Below are 23,461 nucleotides of genomic sequence, written 5' to 3' on the forward strand. Positions count from 1 at the left end.
TAAAATACAGGAAATAAAGACTTGATCATTCTGTGGTAGCTAACTGCCTGTGAAATACTTGAACAGCCCAGAGTGAAGTAAAAACAAATACAAGAGTTATATAAACCCAAGGTGGTCATATGTAAACCTGGGCCAGATTCTCCACCCTCTTGCACAGGCAGCTTCTTTTACCTTGCCTGCACTGTTTTTGCCTTTGTAGTACCACCTTTATGACTTCAACAGGATTTTCTCATATGAAAGAGCAATTCCAACAATACAAAACTTACAAAATTGGCTGCTGGCAATCATACAAAAGAAAACATGTAGGAAAATTGCTGTTCAATGGAATTTGCTCACCTCCCTGAGAAAGGTGAAAACATCTTTACTTATAGCTATCCAAAATTAGCATTACTCAAGCAGCAATACAGAGACATGGTAAGTTCAAACAGGGCTCAAGTGATGTATTATTCTTGAGTAAAATCCTCACATGTCATCTAATTCTATCTAACCTAATGTTTCATCCTCATTGAAGTCTGGGGCAATGACTGCTCATCTGAGTTGTGATTTTTCCAGAATGTTAAGAACCGTATTGGTAGAAGACAACATAGTTTTGAACAGCATTTTGTTTTATTTTTGGGGCACAGAATAACATAGAGAGGGGATGATTAAAATATGACAGCGAAGGACAGAGAAACAGAAGTGTTTGATCTTGACGTGCAATATCAAACATGAGAAGATTATTAGCCATTTAAATGTGTTTATGTTAACTCTAACTAGCACAGGAGTATTTGCCTATGCCACAAAAATGTTGCTGAACTAAATTTGGGCAAGATTTGAGAACTACATTTTGCCTCAGCTGTAACCTAGCAGGGTATCTATCCCCACTTTACCTAGGTCCCTCCCTAAACCCCCAAGCTTTGCAATATTTCCATCCCACAGCTTCATAATTTAATGTATTAACCAAGACAAAGGAGCAGGGGAAGGAAGACAAAAAGTAAAACATAAAATAGTGAAAAAGGAGTCAGGAAGTCCATTTCACCATGAAAAGAGAAAAACAAAACAATGAACAATGAGGATACTACATCACAATAGCTGAGTTTCAGCAGAAACCTAAGCAGCAGAGCCAGAAGAACACCTTTTCTCCTTGATGATTCCTCAAACAATCCATTGTTCTCGTGCACATGACTTTGAAGAAGCCAACACTCATTTTGTAAGTGAATTTTACAATCTTCTTTGTGGATTAATATATGTAAAAGAAGTGTCATTAGCCACAGAGACAAAGAACAAGGGTCTTTTAAAATGCTGTAACAAAACACCACATACTTACAGCTATCCATAGACACAAAAAAAGAAGTTCTAAATCCTGTGTTTTCTAACTTTCAGCAACAAAAGCAGACAAACCAAGAGAACAATAGTTATAAAACATTCTGAGAAAAAAAAACAATCCAAGGTTGGAAGTGTTCAGCAACAGAGGAGGGGGGCATGGGAATTTATTTCAATTATTATTGAGGAATGACTAGTATTCCTATTCACGTTCACATTCACCATTAAGCCAGAGGGGAAATGGGACATTTAAGAGTTGATCATAAATGTTTTTATTTCCTATTCAAAAGGAAAATAATTCAAGAAAATTATCTCCTTGGGAATACATCTGATTTAATTTAGACTTTGAGAATACATCACTAAACAAAAAAATCATTATTAAAGTTCAAAACTCTGCTAGGAGTACAACTTTGAACAATGTTTTCCTCAGAGAGCATACATCAAGATGTTCTTCAATAAAGTCCTGGGAAGAGGAGAATATTCAGGAGACGCTTCTGGTTACATCATATTATAAGAAATATATCCATCCAAGACAATACATAGCTTTGTGGGAAAGAGTCAACAGCCTGTACTCCAGTTGGCATTAAGTTCAGATGCAAGCATGTTCTGTCTCTTCTGTCTCATCATGGTTTGTCAAAACAGATCAGAAACATGTACATACTTCTCTGAAGAATAATTTATAAATATCAACCTATCTAAACATGTTGTGAACATTGAAGCACATTCAGAAGGCTGCAAATATATCTCAGAAACCATTTTAAAGGGTTTTTTTCTTTTCTTTTCTTTTGAAAGTTTCCTCTCTGTTGTTTTTTTTTTAATTATTATTATTTTTGGTGGTGCAGCTTTGATTTTTTTTTGTTTGTTTGTTTTGATTTTTCTTAAGACTTCAGGTTTATTTAAAGCGTTCCCCATGCTCCTTTAGGGTTCCTACACAAATTATTCTTCCAGAATAATTCTACCAAACTCCAGACAAATTTGGTGTCAAATAATGTATATTGCATTATCATATACATGAAAAGAGCAGAGCAGACCTGAGAATTCACCTTCTTATAATCTGAATTATTATTTTCAGATTTTCTAAATAACTCACCTCAGCAGAGTTTAACTTTGCTGTAACAATGCCAGACTTGCCACTGGTCATTGGGATTTGACATGTACCCCCTTATCCCCCACTTCACAGAAAAGGCAACTTTAGACATCTTGTTCTGTAATCAGAGAAAGTGTGTTTCTTTAAACTGAAATTATTCTCTGGCTGTAACTTAGAGGAAATCGAGCATGCAGCACTGCCTGGTAATGATGCTCACACAGGTCTTCTTCAGGCTCATTGTAGAGGCTAAAAAAATCTACCTTCTTTTCCTCCAACTGATGGCATGCCACTGTGAGCTGGATGTAATGTTGTGGGGAAAAAATACCAATGAGGTATATAGTAATGAGATTTATTCTAGTGATGATCACTCAACATGAACTCCTTCTGTGTCTCATTGAAGAAGTCTGTTAACCACACACTGCAAATGGCTCTTGTATAGCAGAGTTTCCTTACCTCAAAACATCTGATATGCCAGTGTAAGTTTGTTGTAAATGCAGGCAAACCCAATGGGAAGAGATGAAGATATCTGACTCAATTCAGAAGACTGAATGATTTCTTTATTAAAATTACGCAAAAATATATTAATATACTAAATAAAGGAAGATACTAAAAACTACAAACCTACTTGTTCTCTCTAACTAACACAACTTGTGACCCTCTCTGAGAGTCCAGGCACAGGTAGATCTGATTTGCCATCAGGCTCAAACAATCCTCACCAGAATCCAATCATCACCCCAGGTAAACAATTCTCCAAACATATTCTACATAAGAAAAACAAGGAGCAGAAATAGAAACAGTTTTCTCTTTCTGTCCCTCTGTGCATCTTTACAAAAAATCCTGAGAGAGAAATGTGCTGCCACATAAGTTCAACCCTTGCTTCAGAGGCTATGAAGGGCACTCGTGCCAGTGCTTACCAGCAGCTGACAAAAACACGTACGTGTTGACAAAGCTCTCCCTTGGTCAATCAGCAATGACTGCTTCCATCATTGCAAAGCCACATTTCTCAACTGGGACTGCAGAATGTCTCAAATGTGGCCCTTAAGTGATATGAGATATATTTATATACTTCAGTTTGAAAAATCCCACTCTTCAGAAAGGCTTTTAAGGGTCTTAGAAAGGTAGATAACCTACAAGGATATTATACTTTTCAAGAGGTTAAGGAATATTGTTGCAGATGACTGAGCATATCTCCTGGTTTTATTGGTTTCTGATGACAATGAACTTGTGGCTCAGCTGCCATGAACAGAGTTTCATCTTATCAGAAACTCTCTGCTCAGGGTATCAGCCACCAGCATGACCTGTGCTAATTTGCTTTTAAACAGTAATACAGTATTCCTGAGCAAGCAAAAAACATTTTCTAAAGATGTGTTAGTATTTCTAATACAGTCTAGATTCCATACCATTGTCTTTAAAGCAATGTGATCCGACCACCATGTTCTTACACTGATGGAAACACATTCACACAAATGTCTGACAGAATGAGAGATCAAAGTTCATCAAACACTGGCTTCACTTCCTGCAGAAATTCAAATTAAAATTCTTTGTTTAAATGCTTCCAGCTGAAGTACTACCTCAATAATTACTTATTTTATTCAGGCAAAAGAATCTTGTTAGGCAGCCCTCTTGAAATGGGAGCAGCTTATAAGAACTAAAGATGCCAATGTTTTAGAGAAGTATGGCTTAAAACTGGCAAAGAGAATCAAGAACTCTGGTGCATTTTCAAGTTCTTTGGGATTTCTAATTGATTTTAGAGGCAGATAGGCCAGATGTGACATTCACAACTGTCACAGACACTCCATTTCAGCTGACAAGACTCACTCTGATACAGGACCATGGCATACACAGCTCAGTATCTTATGTAAAACCTGGCCTAAACACCAATCTTAATGATAAAGATGTGTGTACTACTCAAGTTTTGGAAGCAATGTCTTCACTGCTGATATTTGTGGAACTCGATAAATTCCAAGAAAGAAAATTGAAGGATCTTGTTTTCTTTTCTGGTTTGGTAAACATCAACCCAGTTGCAGAAGATCTGGCAACAGTGGAAACTGCCTTTGTTCAGAATCAAAATAAAACTGATCATTTCTGAAAAATCATTTGCTAAATGCTCAGCTCTTACTTTGAAATTCTGGAAGTCTGGAGTTAACAAAAGAAAGGAGAAATCTAATGGTTTCCAGGCCCTCTGCTCTCCATGCAGGTTCCCTTCTATGAGTATCCTTCATATTTTTGTCTTCACATTTCCTTATTCAAGAGACTTGGTCCCAGAACTCAGTGGGGATTTTCTTAGGTTGAATAAAAACATGAATGATTTTAGTTCTAAATTCTTTAGTCCATATTTTCAAGACAGTGGCTGAGTCAAAAAAGGACCTTTATTAGTGTTTGTTCCTTTTGAATAATGACAGCAGGTGCACCAGTATGAATGTAACAATTTTACTGTGGATTACTGGATTCAGACCCACAAGGTACTTTAAGGTTTTTATGAAGAATTAGATGTTTTTATGAAGAATTAGATGCTTAGTTGCAAAAATTTGGCATCCATTCTAGCTACTATAATCCATTAAGCTCCTTTTACATTCTTTAACAGATTTCAATAGCACAAGCATAATATCCAATAATATTTCAAACCACTCCAGATACTGGACTAGTAAAAAGTTGGAAGTATAAAATTGGTATTTTTTCCCCATAAATTTTCATATTCTATCATCTGAGGCTCCAGGAATATTTATGGTCTCATCATTTGACCTCTCTTAGACATCCCAAGCACTTGAGGGCCAGTGTATGACAGCAGCCAGCTTTCCAGCAAGGAAACACTTTGGCATGGACACACTGAAGATCAGAGTCAACACCAATGGTGGGACACAGCTTTCAAAAATAACTGTTCTACAGCCAGGATTGCATGTTCTGTGTCTTGTGACTTAACATAACACCCCCTAAACAGAATGATGAGATTTGCTGTAAAACACATTCATTTTCCAGCAGTGATATTTAAATAAGTGGAAAAGAAAGCCACCTAAAGAAGAGTCAACAGACCATAGCTTTTCTGACTAACTCAGTACTACTAATTGAAGTGTACCACCACTACTTTCCTGCGTTCTCCATATTTCCATCTGAAGCTGGGCCGCTGCAGTGAAAGCTCACACAAAGGTATCAGTAGGACAGACGGGGCTTCCCACTGCTACAAGAGTTCTGCCTCTCACTGGGCTGCAGATTCAGACTCCCTCTTGCTATCCTTTGATGACTCTTGCACTTCTGGCAATGCAACTCTTCAAAAGGAACGGCTTAACCTGGCTGCCCTGGTTACACAGAGGACATGATACTTTTCTGGGAACGGGGAGCATTGCATCCAGGCCTCTGTAGATAAAGCACAGATTTCTTCTGCACTTCCTGAAAGAATGCTGTCATCCCCATGGTAAGGAAGGGCAGTATGGCCATCACCACCATGTTCACTTAGATGTCTATCACCACTGCCTCATCTCCACCTGGATGGATGAAGGATATTAATATGCAATACCAGGTCAGATATTGGAACTCCAGAGAGAGACAAGTGCTCAGACCTTGTCTGCTGCATAGCATTTTCTATATAGCTATAGATGGATGGCCTTTTCACCACACAGCCTGGATCTCTCTCTCTCTCTCTTTGATTCCAAGATGTTTATACTTACTCTTGGTGGACTGATTGCTCTGCTGAAGCTAGACATCTACAGCACAGGAAACACAGTTCCTGATTTATGAGGCCCAGATGTTCCACCATGGCAAACACAACATCAGAAAAATGAGAATAATGAATGAGGGAGGTGTACCGGAAAGACGTGGGAAGTCATTTTCTATTGACCAAGAAAACAACAACTCAGGTCTAGCTGTGAAGTGCACTGTATTGTTACCATGAATATTAGTCATTTCAGAATGTAACCACAACAGGTTTTCCCATAAATAAATCAAATCTCTTCCCATGATTGTCTCATCAAAAACTTCCTATTTGAATGACAGTTTTTAATTACTAGATCAAGTTCTGCTTGCATAAAGAGTTTCCATTTCAAAGAAGTATTGCACTGATATGAAAACTCTGGAGAAACATCCTCGTCATTGAAAAATGCACAAGTTTTGACTCTGTGGCTTTCCTCTGGAGAGGCCACAGCATAGTATATACAGCAAACAACTCCATCAGGTTCCTGCCAGATGCATATACTTTATTTGCTGCTGAACCACTATGTCCCTGGGTGAGCCTCAATTTCTGTGTGCTTCTGTTTTCCCCTCTGTAAAAACAGAGTTTCTAAAAACCATTTCTCAACCTGGAGAAGGAAGCAGAGAGGAGGGGGAGGAATGGGTGACAGGGATTTTGTAAGATCCCCCTGTAAGTCTTGGGAGTGGTGCCCACTGGCTGCCATAAGCTTCAGATGTAGTTTACATAAAAGGCTTTTGCCCTCTATGGTAAGGAAGGGACAGGGAATCAGCTGTTGAGGTGGTGGGCAAGCTACAGGGAATAAAGGAAGCAAGGAAGCAAGCCTGAGCTGAGCTTCTTGCCAGCATTTGCCATTACAGAAGAGGTAACTGCAGCTTTCATCCTACCCTCCCCTTCTGCCAGGCAGCAGAGTGCCTACCTGTGCCAAAGAGCTAAAACGGGTACTGCTAGCACCTGATGGGAAGAGTTACAACTTGGCTTCTCAAAGTAATGAAGGAAAAGGAATGAGAAAGTGTCCTATTAGATGCTAGAGCAGCAGAGAGAGAAGAAAAAAAAAGGAGCTTGAAAACCGCTGGATTATAATTTTATGGTAGTATTATTTGATGGGCTGACTTAACAAGTCTTTCCAACTTTGGTTCCAAAGATTGTATGGATACTTCCCTATCTCACCCAGGTGTTTGAAGTTTAATTAATTAATGTTTATAAAGAGCGTTACAATTTCCAGATGAAAGGTCCTATGCAAGTGCAATGTAGTATTACTCATTGAGGCGACTGGGTTAGAGAGTATCACGTTACACAATACAGCTCTTCCCTCAATGATTTCAAGCGTTTGAAGTTCTGATAAAATGTGTTTATCACTAAGAAAGATATAATGGAAATACTCTTAAGGCGTGACCTGGATTATGAAAGCAGAGGTATGGTTTTGGGAATGGAACAAACGAGAATTAAAACAACTCCTGAGGCCAGATTTGTCTACAGTTGTATAAAATATATTCTGTTCTTCCTTTTTTCCCTCCTTGAGTAGGCTTTTCTTCTCTTCTAAAATAGAACCGGTTATTACGACGGGTGTGAGCAGACATGCAACAGTTCACGTTCAGTTCCTATTTCCATACTCATCCAACTTGACATTTTCTCATGACTTTCTCAAAATTATTTTCTGTTCTAATTTATTTTTTTTAATGTCTGGATTAATCCTAAAGGCAAACAGTTTCATTTTGGAAAGTTCTGCTTTAGCTAGTAATCAAATGGAATTAAATCAAAGACATCATAGACAATGATAGACAATGCTAAGCTGGAGGCTGCAGCCAACACACTCAAGACATGATGACCAATTTTGACCCCCCAGTATAAGAAAAAGCAAGGTAAATTTAAGCAAGCTTGAAATAGGGTTACCAGGGTGGTCAGTGAACTGGCGCACTTATGAGGAGAGGCTGACGGAACAGGGCATGTTCACCCTGGAGAACTGATGGCTCCAGGGGACTTAACAGCAACCTTCCCATATCTACAAAGAAGTTCCTGAGAAGACAGAAGGCTCTTCCATGAGATACACAGTGGGAAAACAAGAAACAATTGCCATAAAAGGAAGAAAGGCTTTCACTGGATATAAGGAGAAAAAATATTTAATGGCAGATAATTAAGCATTGGAGCAGGTAGCCTGGAGAGTGTGGAATCTCCATTTCTCAAAGCTTTCAAGACTCAAATGGAAAAAGTCCTGAGCAACCTGATTGCTGACCCTGCTTGGAGCAGGAAATTCTTTTCAATCTGACTCAATAGGAAGGGAGGAAAGCCCTAGGTGATGTCCACTTGTTCAGCAGTGGGCTTGAATATTTGTGATTGATTTAAGAGAGCTATACAAGTTTGCCCAAAATTTGTTTGAAAAATAACGTATTTGTCCAAAGACAATTGTTAATACTTTGACTGCCAGGTTCTATCTTAGTTCTTCCTTCATTTTCTAAAAAATTTATCATGATAGCAAACAACAGAGATTTGGGATGGCTTATAAATAAGGCATTATTGTACCTAGAGGTCTCAATTAAAGAAGAAACAAACCCAGGATTTTTAATAATACCAGGAATTTTCTTTGTGCATTTCTGCCTCTTGAAAAAGAATCTGCATCAAGTTAAATTTGTGAATTACTAAAACATACCACTAACTAAGCAAATTACAGAACACACTAAAAGCTTTCTTTAGCTAAGTCTTCTCAATTTTTTGTGATATTGAAGTAAATAATTAATTTTCCATGAATGCTGATTTTATAAATAGCCCTTATTAATGAATAGTTAGTCTTCTAGAAGAATATTCTTATTCTTGGAATTTTTAACATGTTTTTCTTCCAAAATTTTGCTTTATTCCTACTAGGAGTTACATGCCTGAATAAACCAAGTAATTAAATATAACAGAAGCACACCTGCCATAACTCTGATCATTTTATATATGAGATGATAATTCTGATTTGCCCCTAAGCAGAATCAATAACTGAGCAAGGATGTCAAGAAAACAGGATTGTTACAAAGTTACACATCAGTTTCCTTCTTTTTTTTTAATCTGGCTTCTCACCCTCCTCCCTCCCTCAGTTTACAGAAATCTGTAACACCAAAATGGAGCAATGCAAAAACATTAAGAATATTTAGAAGTTATTACTGACTGCAGACTCAAAGACACATCTTGCAAATATCTTTCTTAATACTCTAAAGAGGTCAAAAGCATTAAAGACTATTAGACAGTTAGGAAACTAGAAAGCTTAATAGTGACTAAACTGAAACAACATAAGGGTAAGAATAATATATGGACATTTAAAATGCAATAGAGTAGCTACGTAGTTGGCAATTATCCTGAGTAGATTGAGGAAAAGGGCAATTTTTATGCTTTGTTCCAACAATTTTTGGTAAAAAAAGTAAGTAAAACATTTAGTCTTCATTGCAACTTCATGACATTAAAGGTAAAACTAGGAAAACATCTTTGTGGAAAGAGCATTCCGTGCCTAACGTGTTAATGGTAGTTAATGAACCAAAACCCACAGAAATCCCTCTGGACAGCTAACAAACACACAGAGCTATTAATTAGGTCACAGTTGTTTCCTCCAAATTTTTTGTTCATTTCAGTTGTAGAAAACACCAACATATCCATTAGACCTGTGGGGAGGTATTCACCACAGAAGAAAATATTTATTTATTATACGTTAAATGCTTGCAATTACATGACTACTTATGGCCGTTCTGCTGGTTTCTCTCTTTGTAAGTAAACTATAATCACTGAGCTCACAATCTATTCTATTCCTCAGAACACCACTCACCTCAGCAGATGGAATTGTTTAATTTTGTGTACTTCAGAAACCCACTGTACTCAAAGATTTTAAAATGTTTTGAGTATCCAGTAAAAAAAAAAAAAAAATAAGGAAAGAATTATCATGTTTCATTTTCCTAGGACAAAAGTTGAGAGGTACTTTTTAAGGTTACCACCAAGAGTTAAAGGTTAATTTCTGCTTGAAGCCCAGTTAAATCAGGAACACAGCTTGCCCTCTATGCCAGTTATTTCACTAACCAGCTGTGGAGAAGATGTTTGCAAAGGGCTTGTGTTCTTGTTGCAGGAAATTGTAAAACTGCAAGCTGCACATTATATCACGGATACAAACCAGGTGGATTTCCTGAGAGCCCAGGGAACACCACTGCCTTTATGAAAATAATGAGCAAGTATTTCCTAATGTCTATGCATGTGCAATGTACTGTGGGGCAGACAAGGTGGCAGATACAGTGATTAATATATTGGGATTGGCAGATTCATATATTGGGAGCAAAGACAGGGGCAGAGGCTGCTGCATTGGTAGTGCTCCATCTTCTCTGTTTGAACCTTGCTTTGGAAGGCTGGCCATGTTCATTACCTCACCAGTCTAGTCCTACTTCTCCCATCACTACCTTTGCCCCAGGGCAGCTGCTGTCTCCTTACCTCCATGCCTCCTGTCCTAGAACCTCCACCTCCCACCTCCTACTCACACATCCCACACCAACTATTGTCACTGCCTCCCTGGACCCACCAAGACTGCATTAATACTCCCGACTGAACCCAGCTGACTGTCCAGAACCTCATGTGTGTGACTTCACAGGCTCCCAGTACTTATTTGCTCCCAGAGCTTATTTGCTCAGGTCTTCTGCTACACCTCACCTGCAGTGGGTCTGTGCCTTGCAGGATGGAAAGCACAAGGCCAGAGAAAGCAAGAATTCTTTCCAGGTCATTACATCTACAGTTTTATGAGTTGCGAATTACAGTAGCTAGGATTATGAGGTTAACTTGGATAAGCCTAACATATGACTTATACTTCTACCCACTTTTGGATCAAAATTAAGAAAGTCAATAACATTATTCTTCAGGAAAGAAAAAAAAAGTTAAGCAGTTAACTGTCTTACCATAATCCTATCACTGTCAATAATGGTGTTCAAGCGGTGTGCAATGGTCAGCACTGTGCAGTGAGCAAAGGTTTCACGGATCGTCTTTTGAATGAACTCATCTGTTCTGAAACATAGCAAGAGCAATGCAGACAAAAATAAGATGTTTGCATGGATAACCGAATGGCAAGCAGGTTTTATGACTTCATCAAACATGACTGGATAGAAAGAAATATGTTTCTAAAATTTTTACAGCGCTTCTTCCTCTTGTTATACCAGATTACTTGGAGGCGTATAATGAAACAGACACTAGAATGTTCTTTAGTCATATAAATGAGCAGTAAGGAGAAAGATGGGCAATACTCATGGAAATGGAGCTTACTGAAGTAACTAATTGTAGAAGAGAAGCACTGACACCACCTAACAGAGGTCACCAGTCAGGCTTATACGTGGAGATGTCTACAGTCCCCTCTTAAGCCAGTGAAAGGGAAGAGGCATAGCTGGAAGATGAACCTAAGAACCTGGATTAGGCAGCCATCCAGTGATGAATGCCTTCTAGAGGCACCTGACAGCCCGCACTACACAGGTAGCCTGGGGTCCCACCAGCCAGACCTTGTGAATACTCACATATTGCCCACCAGCCTTCAAAAAAACCCTAAAAGACAAATGGCAACAATGGAGAAAAAGGAACAGAAACCAAAGTTCTCATCAAAGATAGAAGGATGACACAAATAACTCAACATATACTGGCGTTAGTTGAACCAAGGAAGCTCCAGCCAAGAAGTCAGGCATTGAAGGCATGGGCCTCATTTTCAGGATTTCTATTAAAACATGAATTTGTTCTTTTGTATATATGATGACTGCAGAATAATAAAATGTGCAGATTAGGTTCAAAAAAAAGACAAAGGAGATATCTGACTACACTAGAATATATAGGCAGACACGTTGGCTGCAATCAGTTGCTTGCAAAGCCTCAATTCTTCAAATTTTTAGAAGTAATGGGAAAATAAGAAAAGATAAAATAAAATACATAAAAGATTCACAAAACATATCTTCCTCTGATTAAGTAATATTTTTTTAGACAGAAGTAGTACTCCACAATGAATCTGTTTGCACATGATGAGTATCTAATATCTCTTCATGAATTATACAAAGAGATTTGTTCTGATGCCATCATGACAGGAGGCACCAGCAATAAGAAGTGGACAGACAACTTTGGAAGAACAGGATGACTTAGAGAAATGAAATAACTATTACATTTCCACAGTACAAAGTATGAGTTCATGCTCTGAAGGACAAACATAGCTTCTGCTACAAGCTAAGCTGAAGCAATCGGCATGACAAAGGAGAAGACAGATCCTTGCTGATGACAGGAAGAATCACCAGAGAGAAGGAAGACATCAACAGTTAAGTAAGAATTCCATGCATTCTAACTGTTACCTTCATCTAGGGACAGAAATATTTAAGCTTTCTCATGAGCTTAAGAGAACTGAGATCTGGACCACAGTCTGAGAGGCTTGGTCCTTTTGCTCCTAACTTCCTAAAAGAAGCTCAAAAACAAAGTGGGAAGCAGGTGTTCCTCAACTCCTTTTGAACAAAGGCCAGTAAGCAATCAGGAAAAAAGACAAGAGAAGTCAGGACAGGGTCAGGCTCTTTAGTTCTGTGTTATCTCCTTAAGAAAAGGAAGTTGTTAATCACGTTCCACATCACAGCTATACCAGTCCTTTCATCCCAGTGCTAATGTATGTATATTTGCTCTCTTCTCAGCAATGCCTCAATAACCTGACTACTCTTACCTCCTAAAAGAAAAACAAAAAACAAACAAAAACAAAACAAAACCCCCCCCCCCCAAAAAAAAAAAAAAGGACATCCATGAAAACACTCACTATGGAAAAGTCTTATAGACTTACAGAGAGAGCAGGATGTGTTCTCTGCAATGGCTAAAATAGCAAAACAGAAAACATTCAGTATTCAATACTCCCTAGAATTGTGTAAAGAAAGCCTTTTTCTTCCCTTACCATCAGACTCAAGGTGAAGTTTTCTGCAAAGCTACTACAGAACACAAGAATCATAGCTGGCTCAGGAACTTGGAGAACAACCTTACAAAGGGCTTAGAGTTATTTATAGCTGAAGCTATTCCTACTGTTTTCAGAGAATGCCTCAGCCTTGACTATCCTTGTCCTCTGCATTAATTTATATTATCTTCTTTTATTACATGTCTTCTTTATAGCACTACCTCTTCCTACATTTACAAGAAAAAAATCCACTCATTCTTAGAGAGATACTATCAAACTATTATCTTAAACAGGTATTTCTTGAACACAAGCTTATCACTAACAAGAAACTGCTGTCCATATTGTGGGTGTGACAAATGTTCTAAAATGAGACTTCAGAGTAATCAGGAACAGACTTAATAGCTCTATCTTCAAATATCACAGTACAAGATCTCATTCAGACGTGACTGCTGACTGACATTTGGCTAGATCCTCTCCAAGGTTCATGGTAGATCTTGGAGCATAGTTTTTGGGACAGCAGGCAGAAGCACCATCAGTAACCTCCAGGAGAATCTCAGGAAGAAGCTAGGAAAATTAAGAAAATCTAAAAAGACCAAGAAAAGAATCTGTACACAGAATTATGTGCTGACAGAATGTAGAGACTGTATCACATACCAGTTAGAGCTAGAGCTAGAGTTAGACCTACCAAAGGAAGCATAATTTCTGTCCCTTTTTCAGGGCATAAATGGACTCTTAGTGATGTCTACCCATACTGAGCAAGTGTCCAGGGCAAGTGCCAAGTGATTTCATCACCCAGTTCAACAGATCGAACCCAATCATCTTTCAGGTACATTAAAAATCAAAGATGCAACCTGAATACCAAAACCAGGGCTGCTGGATGATAAAAACTCAATCTTAATCTGATTATATAAAAACGGCAACCACGACACTCCCTACTGCAAGGAATAATACAATAAGAAAGCACAGAATGGAGGTACAGCTGTCCCACAGGCGCCACAGGTTGAGGATCTAACACCAAGTTTCCCAGCAACCCAAGATCTGGTGTAACCAGAATTAGTTGACTGTCAAAAGAAAACTATTCGAAGAGGAAGAGTAAATATGATCTGAATGTGAAGCAACCAAGCTGCTGAAAGAAAACTGGGTAAGTCATTATCTTCTGTCTAATGTCCTCCTGGGATTCTCCTGAAAGCATCTCTCACACTACACAATTTCTGAGAGGTTTAGATAATTTCTCAGAAAGAGAAAGAGTTACAGATAGCAGTTAGATGTAATAAAAGGTTAAACCTGACAAGTTTAAGATTTAAGATGGCTAATGAACTGAACTATGTGCAATGGCTGGTTTTACCAGACTCAATCAACAACCAATGTAAAAAGATGGAAGTGGTTTGCACACCAAAAGTTTTGCTCTCTATAAGCAAAAATATGAGTTAATACAATTAAAACAAATTCAGTATTTTTAAAAAGTCTCGTTTACTAATGATTTTGTTTCTGTGTATCATCAAAGCAACTACATGAAGATTTTCAGCTCCAGATTTCACACAGTTTTCCAGAGCAGTTCAACTGCTTTAAAACCAGACTTTATTCTTTGGAGTGAGAATGGACCAAGAAGATAAAATCAAATTAAGTTTGTAAGTCATCACATGAATCATGCAGGTAGTCTGATTTAGGGCAACTTTTATGGCAAGCCCCTCCTCTCCCCAAAAAGTACTCACACCTCTGCCACATGCAGAGCAGGTGGCATCTATGAGGAACAAGGAGGTAAATAAGGGTAAATACGTGAGCCAGAACATATGAGGAGGAAGGAAGATGAACTTCAAATTCCTTCCCTTCACTTAGGTAGATAAGAATGGCCTAGCTGAGCTGAGATGTGGTGGGGAGCCCGCTCAGTCCCCATGGGAAGGTACAGTGCCCACCACACTGCATCCACTGTCTCATGTCACTTCACCTTCCTGCCACCCCTAGCCCCTGTCTTCTCATACCTGCTTCCAGGTTTGTGGGAAATGAAAAATAGTATTGTCCAACACAGGCTGAACTGCAGAATGGACGTGGTGGCAACAGCAGTTGAGACTGCCGAGGGAGAGAAATCAAGGGCCAGAAAAACAAACAAAAAAAGTAAAAGCGAAGTCTCCCCAGAGCTGGCAGCAGCTCACCATGGTCTCCCATCTCAGGTACTCAATATGATTGTGTGCTTGCCACCAGGTGAGAGACAAGGGTGCCAGGTATGGGGGTTGTGCATCAGAAGAGGAGGAGATTTTCCTTACACACCAAAAATGCCTCCCTAACTGCTCAGTTAAGCAACCCACATCAGCATTTCCTATCAGATTGCACAGCTAAAAATACTTGGCTCTAGTTATACCAACACATTAAGGAAAAGGTAATAATGACTGTAATGCAAACTGAATTCAAAGAAGTTCCAAGTTATTATTTGTATTGTTATGCCTAGAGTTGATACAAACATTTACCTTATTATAATATATATTGCAGCACACATTAATCAAGATCAATTAAATGGATAGTGCAAGTTGAGAACACACATGTGGGATACCAAAATAGGGAGGATGAGTAAGATAGTTTAAATTTCCACACCTATGATTAATCACAGTTAATCTATCAGAGCTCAGACAAAAATAAACTAAGAGTAAAAAAAGAGAAAAAAAAAAAGAAAAATTAGAACCTCTGGGAAGGGAATGTACTTCTCTACAGGTTTTAGAAATACACTGTCAGCTGAACTGTAAAGCTACACCAGTGGCACCACTTCTCCCCTAAGAAGATGTCAGAAAAATGAGTCACATCCAGATGACATACAAAATCCTTAATGCATCTGTTTGAGGGACTTACTGTGTTATTGTCCTCTTTGGACTTCGAGTTCTCCCTCAAGCCATAGTTTGTTGGAACTATGTATTCAGCTCAGACTAATTGATGCAGTACGTTTGCAGTATTGTTTCCAAAATATTTCCACCAGTGCTTCAAATGTTTCAAAAATTAACAGTGGGGGTACTCAGCTATTGGAACAATTTAACAGGGGTTGTCATTGATTTTTTTAGCTATTGAGGTTGGATGTTCTTCCAGAAGTACACTCTAGTTCAAATAGAAATGAATTCAGGAAAAGTTCTGCTGGCCTGAGTTATACAAGACAGAATAATGAATAAGTGAGTCCATCTCGTAGACTTAAACATCTTGAAATCCGCTTTGCAATTCCTGTGATTTTTAGGGCAGCTTACCTTCTGCCCTTGCCCCTACTTTACCTCTAACTTACCACACCAGCATCTGAGCCATCTGAAAGGACAGCATCTCACAACCAGAAGTATCTGGTTTTGCTTAAATGTTTCACCTTTCTAGTTTTAGGGGGTTTTGGGAATGAGATGAATTAAATATTTTGTATTTATTTATTTCCAACAAACATTTCTTCCAGAACAGAACTCAGCTTGTTTCCTGGCTATTCTGATGTTACAGAGATGCATTTTCAAGAACATTCTTGTCTTCTAATCTATGGCTGCAGGACAAATAAACCTTGAATATTAATCTCCCTACACTATGGAATGCACTGAAACTAGGGATCTTTTGAGTGCTTAGTTTATATCATCTGCTCCATAGCCAAAGCTCAATTGCCCCATTTTGAATAGACAAAAATTATAGTATCATCAAAAATATAAAACAGCAATACAAAGTACATGAAATATAAAGCATTTAAGTTCATCTCTACAATAGAGACAACTGTATTAGGAGAGAAACCAGTTCATTTTAGTATGACAGATTTTGTTTTTACCTTGGGTCCACATTTGCTGTTGCTTCATCAATGATAAGAATACGATTTTTTTTTAGAACTGCTCTGGCAAGACACACCAGCTGTCTTTGACCAACACTAAAATTAGATCCAGATTCTGCCAGCTGTGTCTCCATTTTGTTGGGTAGATCTTCCACAACCTCCTTCAACTGCACCTGTTGACATGTCAACATATTGTAGGATGAGTAACTCTCTTTTTAATCAGCTATTATGTGTCTGATGACACAACAATAAGTATGCAAGGTTTGCCTTTTATATTCTGACACAAAATGAGTAAGTGCCAAGTTGGATTACAGTGCGTGTCAGTTATTAGAATTCTAAAAACATTAAAGCATGTTGTTAAGAATCTATTAATGTTCATTAAAACCAAGATATGAATCAAAATATAACCAAGGCATCATCCCAAAGGATAATTTTTTCATAAAGAATTATATAGCAATATGCATGCCTGCACACATATACACAAATGCACATGATAGTCTACCCTTTTCCATCAACAGCTATACCTTTATCAAACCTGATGAAAACATCCAAAACCTAACACACACAAGCACCGTAATGTTATTGTTACGTGGATTTTAAATACCAGATGTACATTGTTAGATTTAGTAAGTCACCTCTTCCAAGGCGTTCCACAGCTCTTCGTCAGTGTATTCATTGAAAGGATCTAAGTTTTTCCTCATAGTTCCAGTGAATAAAACAGGCTCCTGAAACCAGTAAAATCAGCATTTCATTATAAACACAGGTTTTATAATGCAATAGGTAATTTAATCCCAGCTAACCTATAACAATAGAACAGAAATACCCAACAGCAAGCTATCATTTTTGAAATGCAAAGGTGTACATTTCAACTACATGCTTAAGAGGGAAGGGGCAGGGGGGAGGGGGAGGCAAGTGTTCAACTACTCTGTATGAAGATAATTTACCAAACAGGACAGGTCTGTGTGTAAACTGCTGTACACAGTTATTACATGCCACTGTTCTGATGCCACAAGCTATACATATATTTATATGAAATCATTGCTAGCCTCATGGTATTGTTAATGAAAACCAACAACTAGCAGTGTCAATGGGCTCATATTCCTAAATTACTTTTGGGCAGTTTTGGAAACCTGCTTTTGAAGTATATAAACCAGAGAGGAATCAAAGAGCTTACAATGCCTTTCTGGTTTTCCTTCTATGTTTGGTTTTTTTTTCATTTCATACCATAAAAGCCCTTCCATTTTACCATGAGGGCTAAGCAGGAACAGCTTTCACCATTTAAAACCTAAACATATCTATACTGCCACAGCACCAAAGCAAACTGACTTAGAACTGAAGCACTGCTGGGCAAAGCTCTCACTCAAAATACACCAGGGAGTCAAATCAGTACCTTCTCCCATTCAGGTACCAATGTGGGTTTACCTGTAGTCAAAGCAAGTTTTGTTCTACTTCAGCTACCAGTCAGAGCAATAACAGATAATTCATTAAACTGGCACAAATCAAATCACACTGAAACATGTAGTATTTAAGATTGGGAAAACAACTTTTGGTTCAGAGCTTCTTAAGCAACAGATCAGTACCCAGTAATGTGAGTAGCCAGACCTGAGAGTCATGCACTGACACGACTTTAGGGCTAAACTCATTTTAATACCACACATAAAGACAAAAACAAGTCAAAAGCTGTAACAGTGCTAATCATAAATGGAGACCATTCATCATGTTGTCAGTCCTCATTAAATTGGGGAAATTTTAGGCAAAATTTATTCTTTTTTTTTTCCTTTCTCCCCTAAGAAATAAAGGAAATTTTAGGCAAAATGTATTCTTTTTTTTTTCCTTTCTCCCCTTAAGAAATAAAATCTAACTTACAATGGGTAACCTCAGTTTACTCTGAGATTAACCTGTCATGACTTTCTCCCCATCTAACCCTAGTGGTGTGCAGCTCCAAAGGGCTGCAGCAAACCAGAAAATTCAGACCTTAACCCTTTTATTGTCCTTGAATTTCTAAACCACCTGAGTGCTATAAAAGAATTTAAAAAGACAGAACGTGCCATAAGCAATATGAAAGAAGATACAGATTTCTTGATATAACATGCCAATTATTTGAAAGTATCTGCTGCAACAGCAATGTCATTAAAAACTTGCTGAATGAGCAAAAGGGTTTAACACAAAACATTTCCAGGCCAAAAACCAGTTTTCTCCAAAAACACCTAGAAACTAATTTGTTTAACAACACACATCTTAGTACACCATTTGGCATATTTTGAAGGTATTGTTACATTTATTTTCCTTTTCAATCCATTTTTATATGTTGGCAAAGAAGAGGCTGAAGCAATAAGGTGTTCACAACTATTATAAAAGTTCTAACAACAGACATGTACTGCAACAGAAGATAAGGATATTTTTTAATTACCATTTCTGACACAGATTATTATTTAAAACAGTCTGGTTTATGAGAGGAAAGCAATAAGACTAACCTGTAAATAATTGTTGTAAAAATGCTTGCAGTCAGAGAGGCAGACAACATTTGCATAGAAAAGATTTACAAACACAACCTTTACACAGCTCCATCCAAGCAAGCAATTAGAAGCCTAAGCACATTTTTATTTCTCCAGGTAGATATTTAAACTCATACACAAGAAACTTCAGTCTTGCCTCATCACTCTCTAGGAATGGTTCTGTTTAGCATGTTTTATGTTGCAGTTCTAATAAGCATCTCTCTCTCTGTTTTTTCAGCTGCCCACATAATTATGAAGATATTTGCTGCAAAATAACTACCTGATGTTACATTGCTATTACTGACACTACTATTAGCACAGTACAAGACAATGCCTATCATACAGTTTACCATAGCAGAAACCTGATTCCAAACCCTCCTTCCTCTTCTTCTTTGTACCACCACTTGATAGTTTTGTATATTGTTAGTAGAAACAGCCTTCCCTCATGCACACAGAAAAAAAAAAAAAAAAGCTACCTGCTAGCCTTTGGACACTCAAAACCTTTCTGACTATGATGCAAACCTTATATAAATTTGACAAAAATGATACAGTTCCACCGTATTTAAACAGTTTTAAAACTATGCCAACAGACCTGTGTATGAAAACACCTCACGTGTAATTGAATGAAGCACACTGAGCATCTGTGACATTCAACATGTAGAAACTATATATGACCTGCAGTTTTCCTGTCTCAGTATCCTATTTTGTTCAACTTGGCTGAATTCTTCAAAATGAAAAAATCACCCACAATAGCTATGGGCAAGGCTTTCAAAAAGCTGTAGACCTTGAATGAACCAATCATCTGCTTTCATGAGAAAGGAGCACTACACACAAACAAAAAAAATTGAATTAAATTCCATATAAAATTCTCTTTACATACAAAAGATGACTAGTCCCAGTGTGTATTGCAATAACAAAGCCTGCAGCATGCAGAAACAAAAGACATCCTGCATTAGGCAATGATCCAATTGCTGGGGAAGTACCTATTTCTTAATTTCTTTTTTCAATAGCATACCTGTTTCTTTTTGACTTCTATTCTTTGAGGAAAAAAAAGCCTCATTACCATTTGTATTAGATTCTCAACTTAAAGAAAGTAATACACTCTGACTGCCACCCTGCCAACAGACTAGTACACATTCAGAACTAACTCTGAATACAGATTCTGTTATAACATAGAGAGATTTGATAAATAATGGTAAACATGGCAAAAAGTTCCTCTTATTTACAGTCTACTCTTCCCTCTACCTGATAGAACAGCATAGATTAACTACTTTCCAAAATATGACTTCCCATTTGCAGCATACAAGCTTTTCACTCTTCCTCCCTCTTCATTGGAGAGCAAATGCCCAGGGAAGAGACCAGCGCTCTGATGAAACTGTAACATGCAGAGACTTTGCCCTCTAAGCTTTAAGGTTACACATAACTCTATTCTGATACAATGTCTCATGACAGTAAGACTCTAGAGAGAAGACCTGTGACATATTGGATTGCTTTTAACAGCCTTTCTTCTACCTCCAGCATGAGAGATCAAGCTATTTCCAACACTGCCTTATTGGGTTTTTTCCTGTACTGTGGCCTTTCTTGCATTCAGCTTCTAAAATTCATCAAGTTTTATTTATTACAGGTTGTAATGACCTACTCTTTAGTTTGTTCCTCTGGTCTTCTCCTGCCCAACCTTCTCCAAATAAAGCAAAAGCTGATACCTCATTTCTAGGCAGCACATTTGCTCCTTCTAAATCTAGCACCATTCACCTTGCACAGGGATGACTAGAGAGGTGAAAGTGGTTTTTCAAAGTCCCTAACTAAGGAAGGATCAGGCAGGAATTGCTGCCAAAGGATCAAGTGACTTCAGAGAACTGCTGAAGATTGGTATATACTTATCAGATTTTCTTTGCTTTTCCCCAGACTATGGGAGGACACTACACAGCTAACACACAGATATTCCAAAGGAACAGACAGGCTACAAAACTAGTAAGAAAATGCTCACGTCCCCAAAATTGATTCTGTTTATCTTACAATAATCAAGACCTTATTCAAGTAGAAGTAACACCTAGCTACAGTTCCTGTATCTACTGCATACAGAGGTGCAGGGGGAACATATCCCAGCAAGGCACTTTAAACACTACAGTATCATAGTCAAAACATCCATGGCAAACCAAGTCACTCTCTTACTTGAGGTATAATTGAAATTTTCTTCCGCAAGTCATGGAGTCCCAGCTCTGATGTCAAGTACTTATCAATCCAAATCCTTCCTTCAGGTTCTGCCAAGCGAAAGAGGGCTGCTATCAGAGAGCTTTTCCCAGCTCCGGTTCTTCCCACTATTCCAACCTAGGAAGCAAGCCAAGCCTGTACAGTTAAACTGTGAGCTTTTCAGGATAAATTAATATGTCAAGCAACATTTTTACAGCATCACAGGATTTACAGTAGAACATGCACCAAATAAAACTTCTTTGTAATTAACATTCTTCCAAGAGGAAAAATCCTCTCGCCTTACATTGGTTTGGATTCAGGTGACATTTGTATACATGACAATTTCTTGGATCATATTCAAAGGTGAATGATTTCCCCTTAATGTGTGGTGTCTTATTGTGTAAACAAGATAAAGTGGCTCAATGCATACAGTAATATGATTCAAGGCTGCTAATTTTTATACCAAACCTGGTTTGCTGGGTGATGTTAGGCAAATCATTTCAGGCATGCATCTACTACTCGACCCCAAAAAGGCATAAAGCACTCTGGGAACAATGTACTCCCAATTTAAATAATTGAGACTGATTTCGGTTAGCTACGGTTAAGGTGAAGTACTTTAAAGTAGCACCATTATAAATTGTATCCATACTTCAGACATCTTCAGCAAGCATTGAAACTACAAGGCCATGACATCAAGATGAAATTCCTTTTCAAACAGAAGAAACAGCAAATAATAAAATCACAGTGATTCAGGGCTCTCTTTGTTCCCAAAGAAAAACTGGAAGACATACACAGTGTGAAAAAAAAAAAGCTTTCAGAAAAAAGAGACAGTGAAAAACACAGGACTGATAACTTTAATGACAAGGCACTAAGATCAACAAATACTTCTTCTCTTTTAATTTTTTAAAATGTATTCAGGTAAAGGATTCTTAGACAAAACAGTGTACAGTAATCAACTGTATTAGAGAAGATAATGGGTGTAACTGTCTACACGGATCTGATCTGGCAGAATTTGTTATTTCCTGCATTCTGTTCTAATCTCTAAATTTAAAAAAAAAAAATCAGCACACTGGAAAACTTCAGAGAGAGCAGTGCAACACAAAATGAATATGAGTTGAAGATACTGATTTGATGGGGAAGGATTTCTGAGGATTAAACATGTATAATATGGCTTGGCGAAGTGATTGGGGTGCAGAAAGGAGGAAGAAAGATGAAAACCTTCATGAGTATACGTGCAGACACCAGAGGGCAATTCCCCACTGCCTGAGACTCACATGTATGCAGCAATGCCTGCTGAAATGAAACTCAGCACAGGAAACTGCCCCAAAGTGCAAGGAGGAACTGTCAGTCAGAGACACTAAGTTCAGACAAAACAGCAGTGCCCACTGATAAAAAATACACGACACACTAAAAAGGTACACTTCAAGGAGCAACTTACACTGCATAATATAAAAGGTATTTTCTACTTCTACATTCTGATTTAACAATTTCATCCAACCATTCATTATTGTACTATTGTATATAAACTAATTAACATTTCTACAGTGCTTTTTATTAAACAGACTAGTTTAAGCAAATTGTTTCAATAAATGATAAAATATCTAATACTCTTAAATTGTATTAGTGAAACAACAGAAAAATAGTTCTGAATAGATAAACTACAGCTCAGAAAGAAAATGCTGAATAGAGAACATAGACAATCAGAGTTGTGAAAATGAAGATTCAGTTGCTCCACTGCAAATGTCAATATAAAGTATTGTATCGAAGATATAAAGAAAAAAATAACATAAAAAATACATTGATACTTAAAATAAAAATGCAGCTGTTCTGCATATTGTCAAAATCCCACTTTCAGTTTGGCATCAAATGAAAGGACTATGCTCTTCAACATTTAGAAATATTCTATTTGCATCTTTGGTCCAATTGACTACAGGCTGCTGAAAATTGACAGGAATTTGAAACAGCTCTCAGTATACACATTATCCATTTTTTGAATAAATTTTATTCTTCACAGGCCCATACTCAACAGCCAGTGCAAATACTGCAC

At 37.8% G+C, this 23,461-nt stretch overlaps 1 protein-coding gene across 1 annotated transcript in view; it reads right to left on the reverse strand.

Moving 5' to 3' along the window:
- Positions 1–23,461, reverse strand: part of ABCC4 (ATP binding cassette subfamily C member 4 (PEL blood group)) — a 139,707-nt gene that overhangs the window by 12,089 nt on the left and 104,157 nt on the right. The window contains exons 26-29 of the mRNA XM_021530313.2: positions 21,397–21,552; positions 17,365–17,454; positions 16,730–16,902; positions 10,970–11,075 (exon numbers count right to left, since the gene is read on the reverse strand). Of these exons, the coding sequence (XP_021385988.2) occupies positions 10,970–11,075; positions 16,730–16,902; positions 17,365–17,454; positions 21,397–21,552 (525 nt within the window). The remainder of the gene's footprint in view (positions 1–10,969; positions 11,076–16,729; positions 16,903–17,364; positions 17,455–21,396; positions 21,553–23,461) is intronic.

The sequence above is a fragment of the Lonchura striata genome, chromosome 2, assembly GCF_046129695.1.
Source record: "Lonchura striata isolate bLonStr1 chromosome 2, bLonStr1.mat, whole genome shotgun sequence".
Lineage (NCBI taxonomy): Eukaryota > Metazoa > Chordata > Aves > Passeriformes > Estrildidae > Lonchura > Lonchura striata.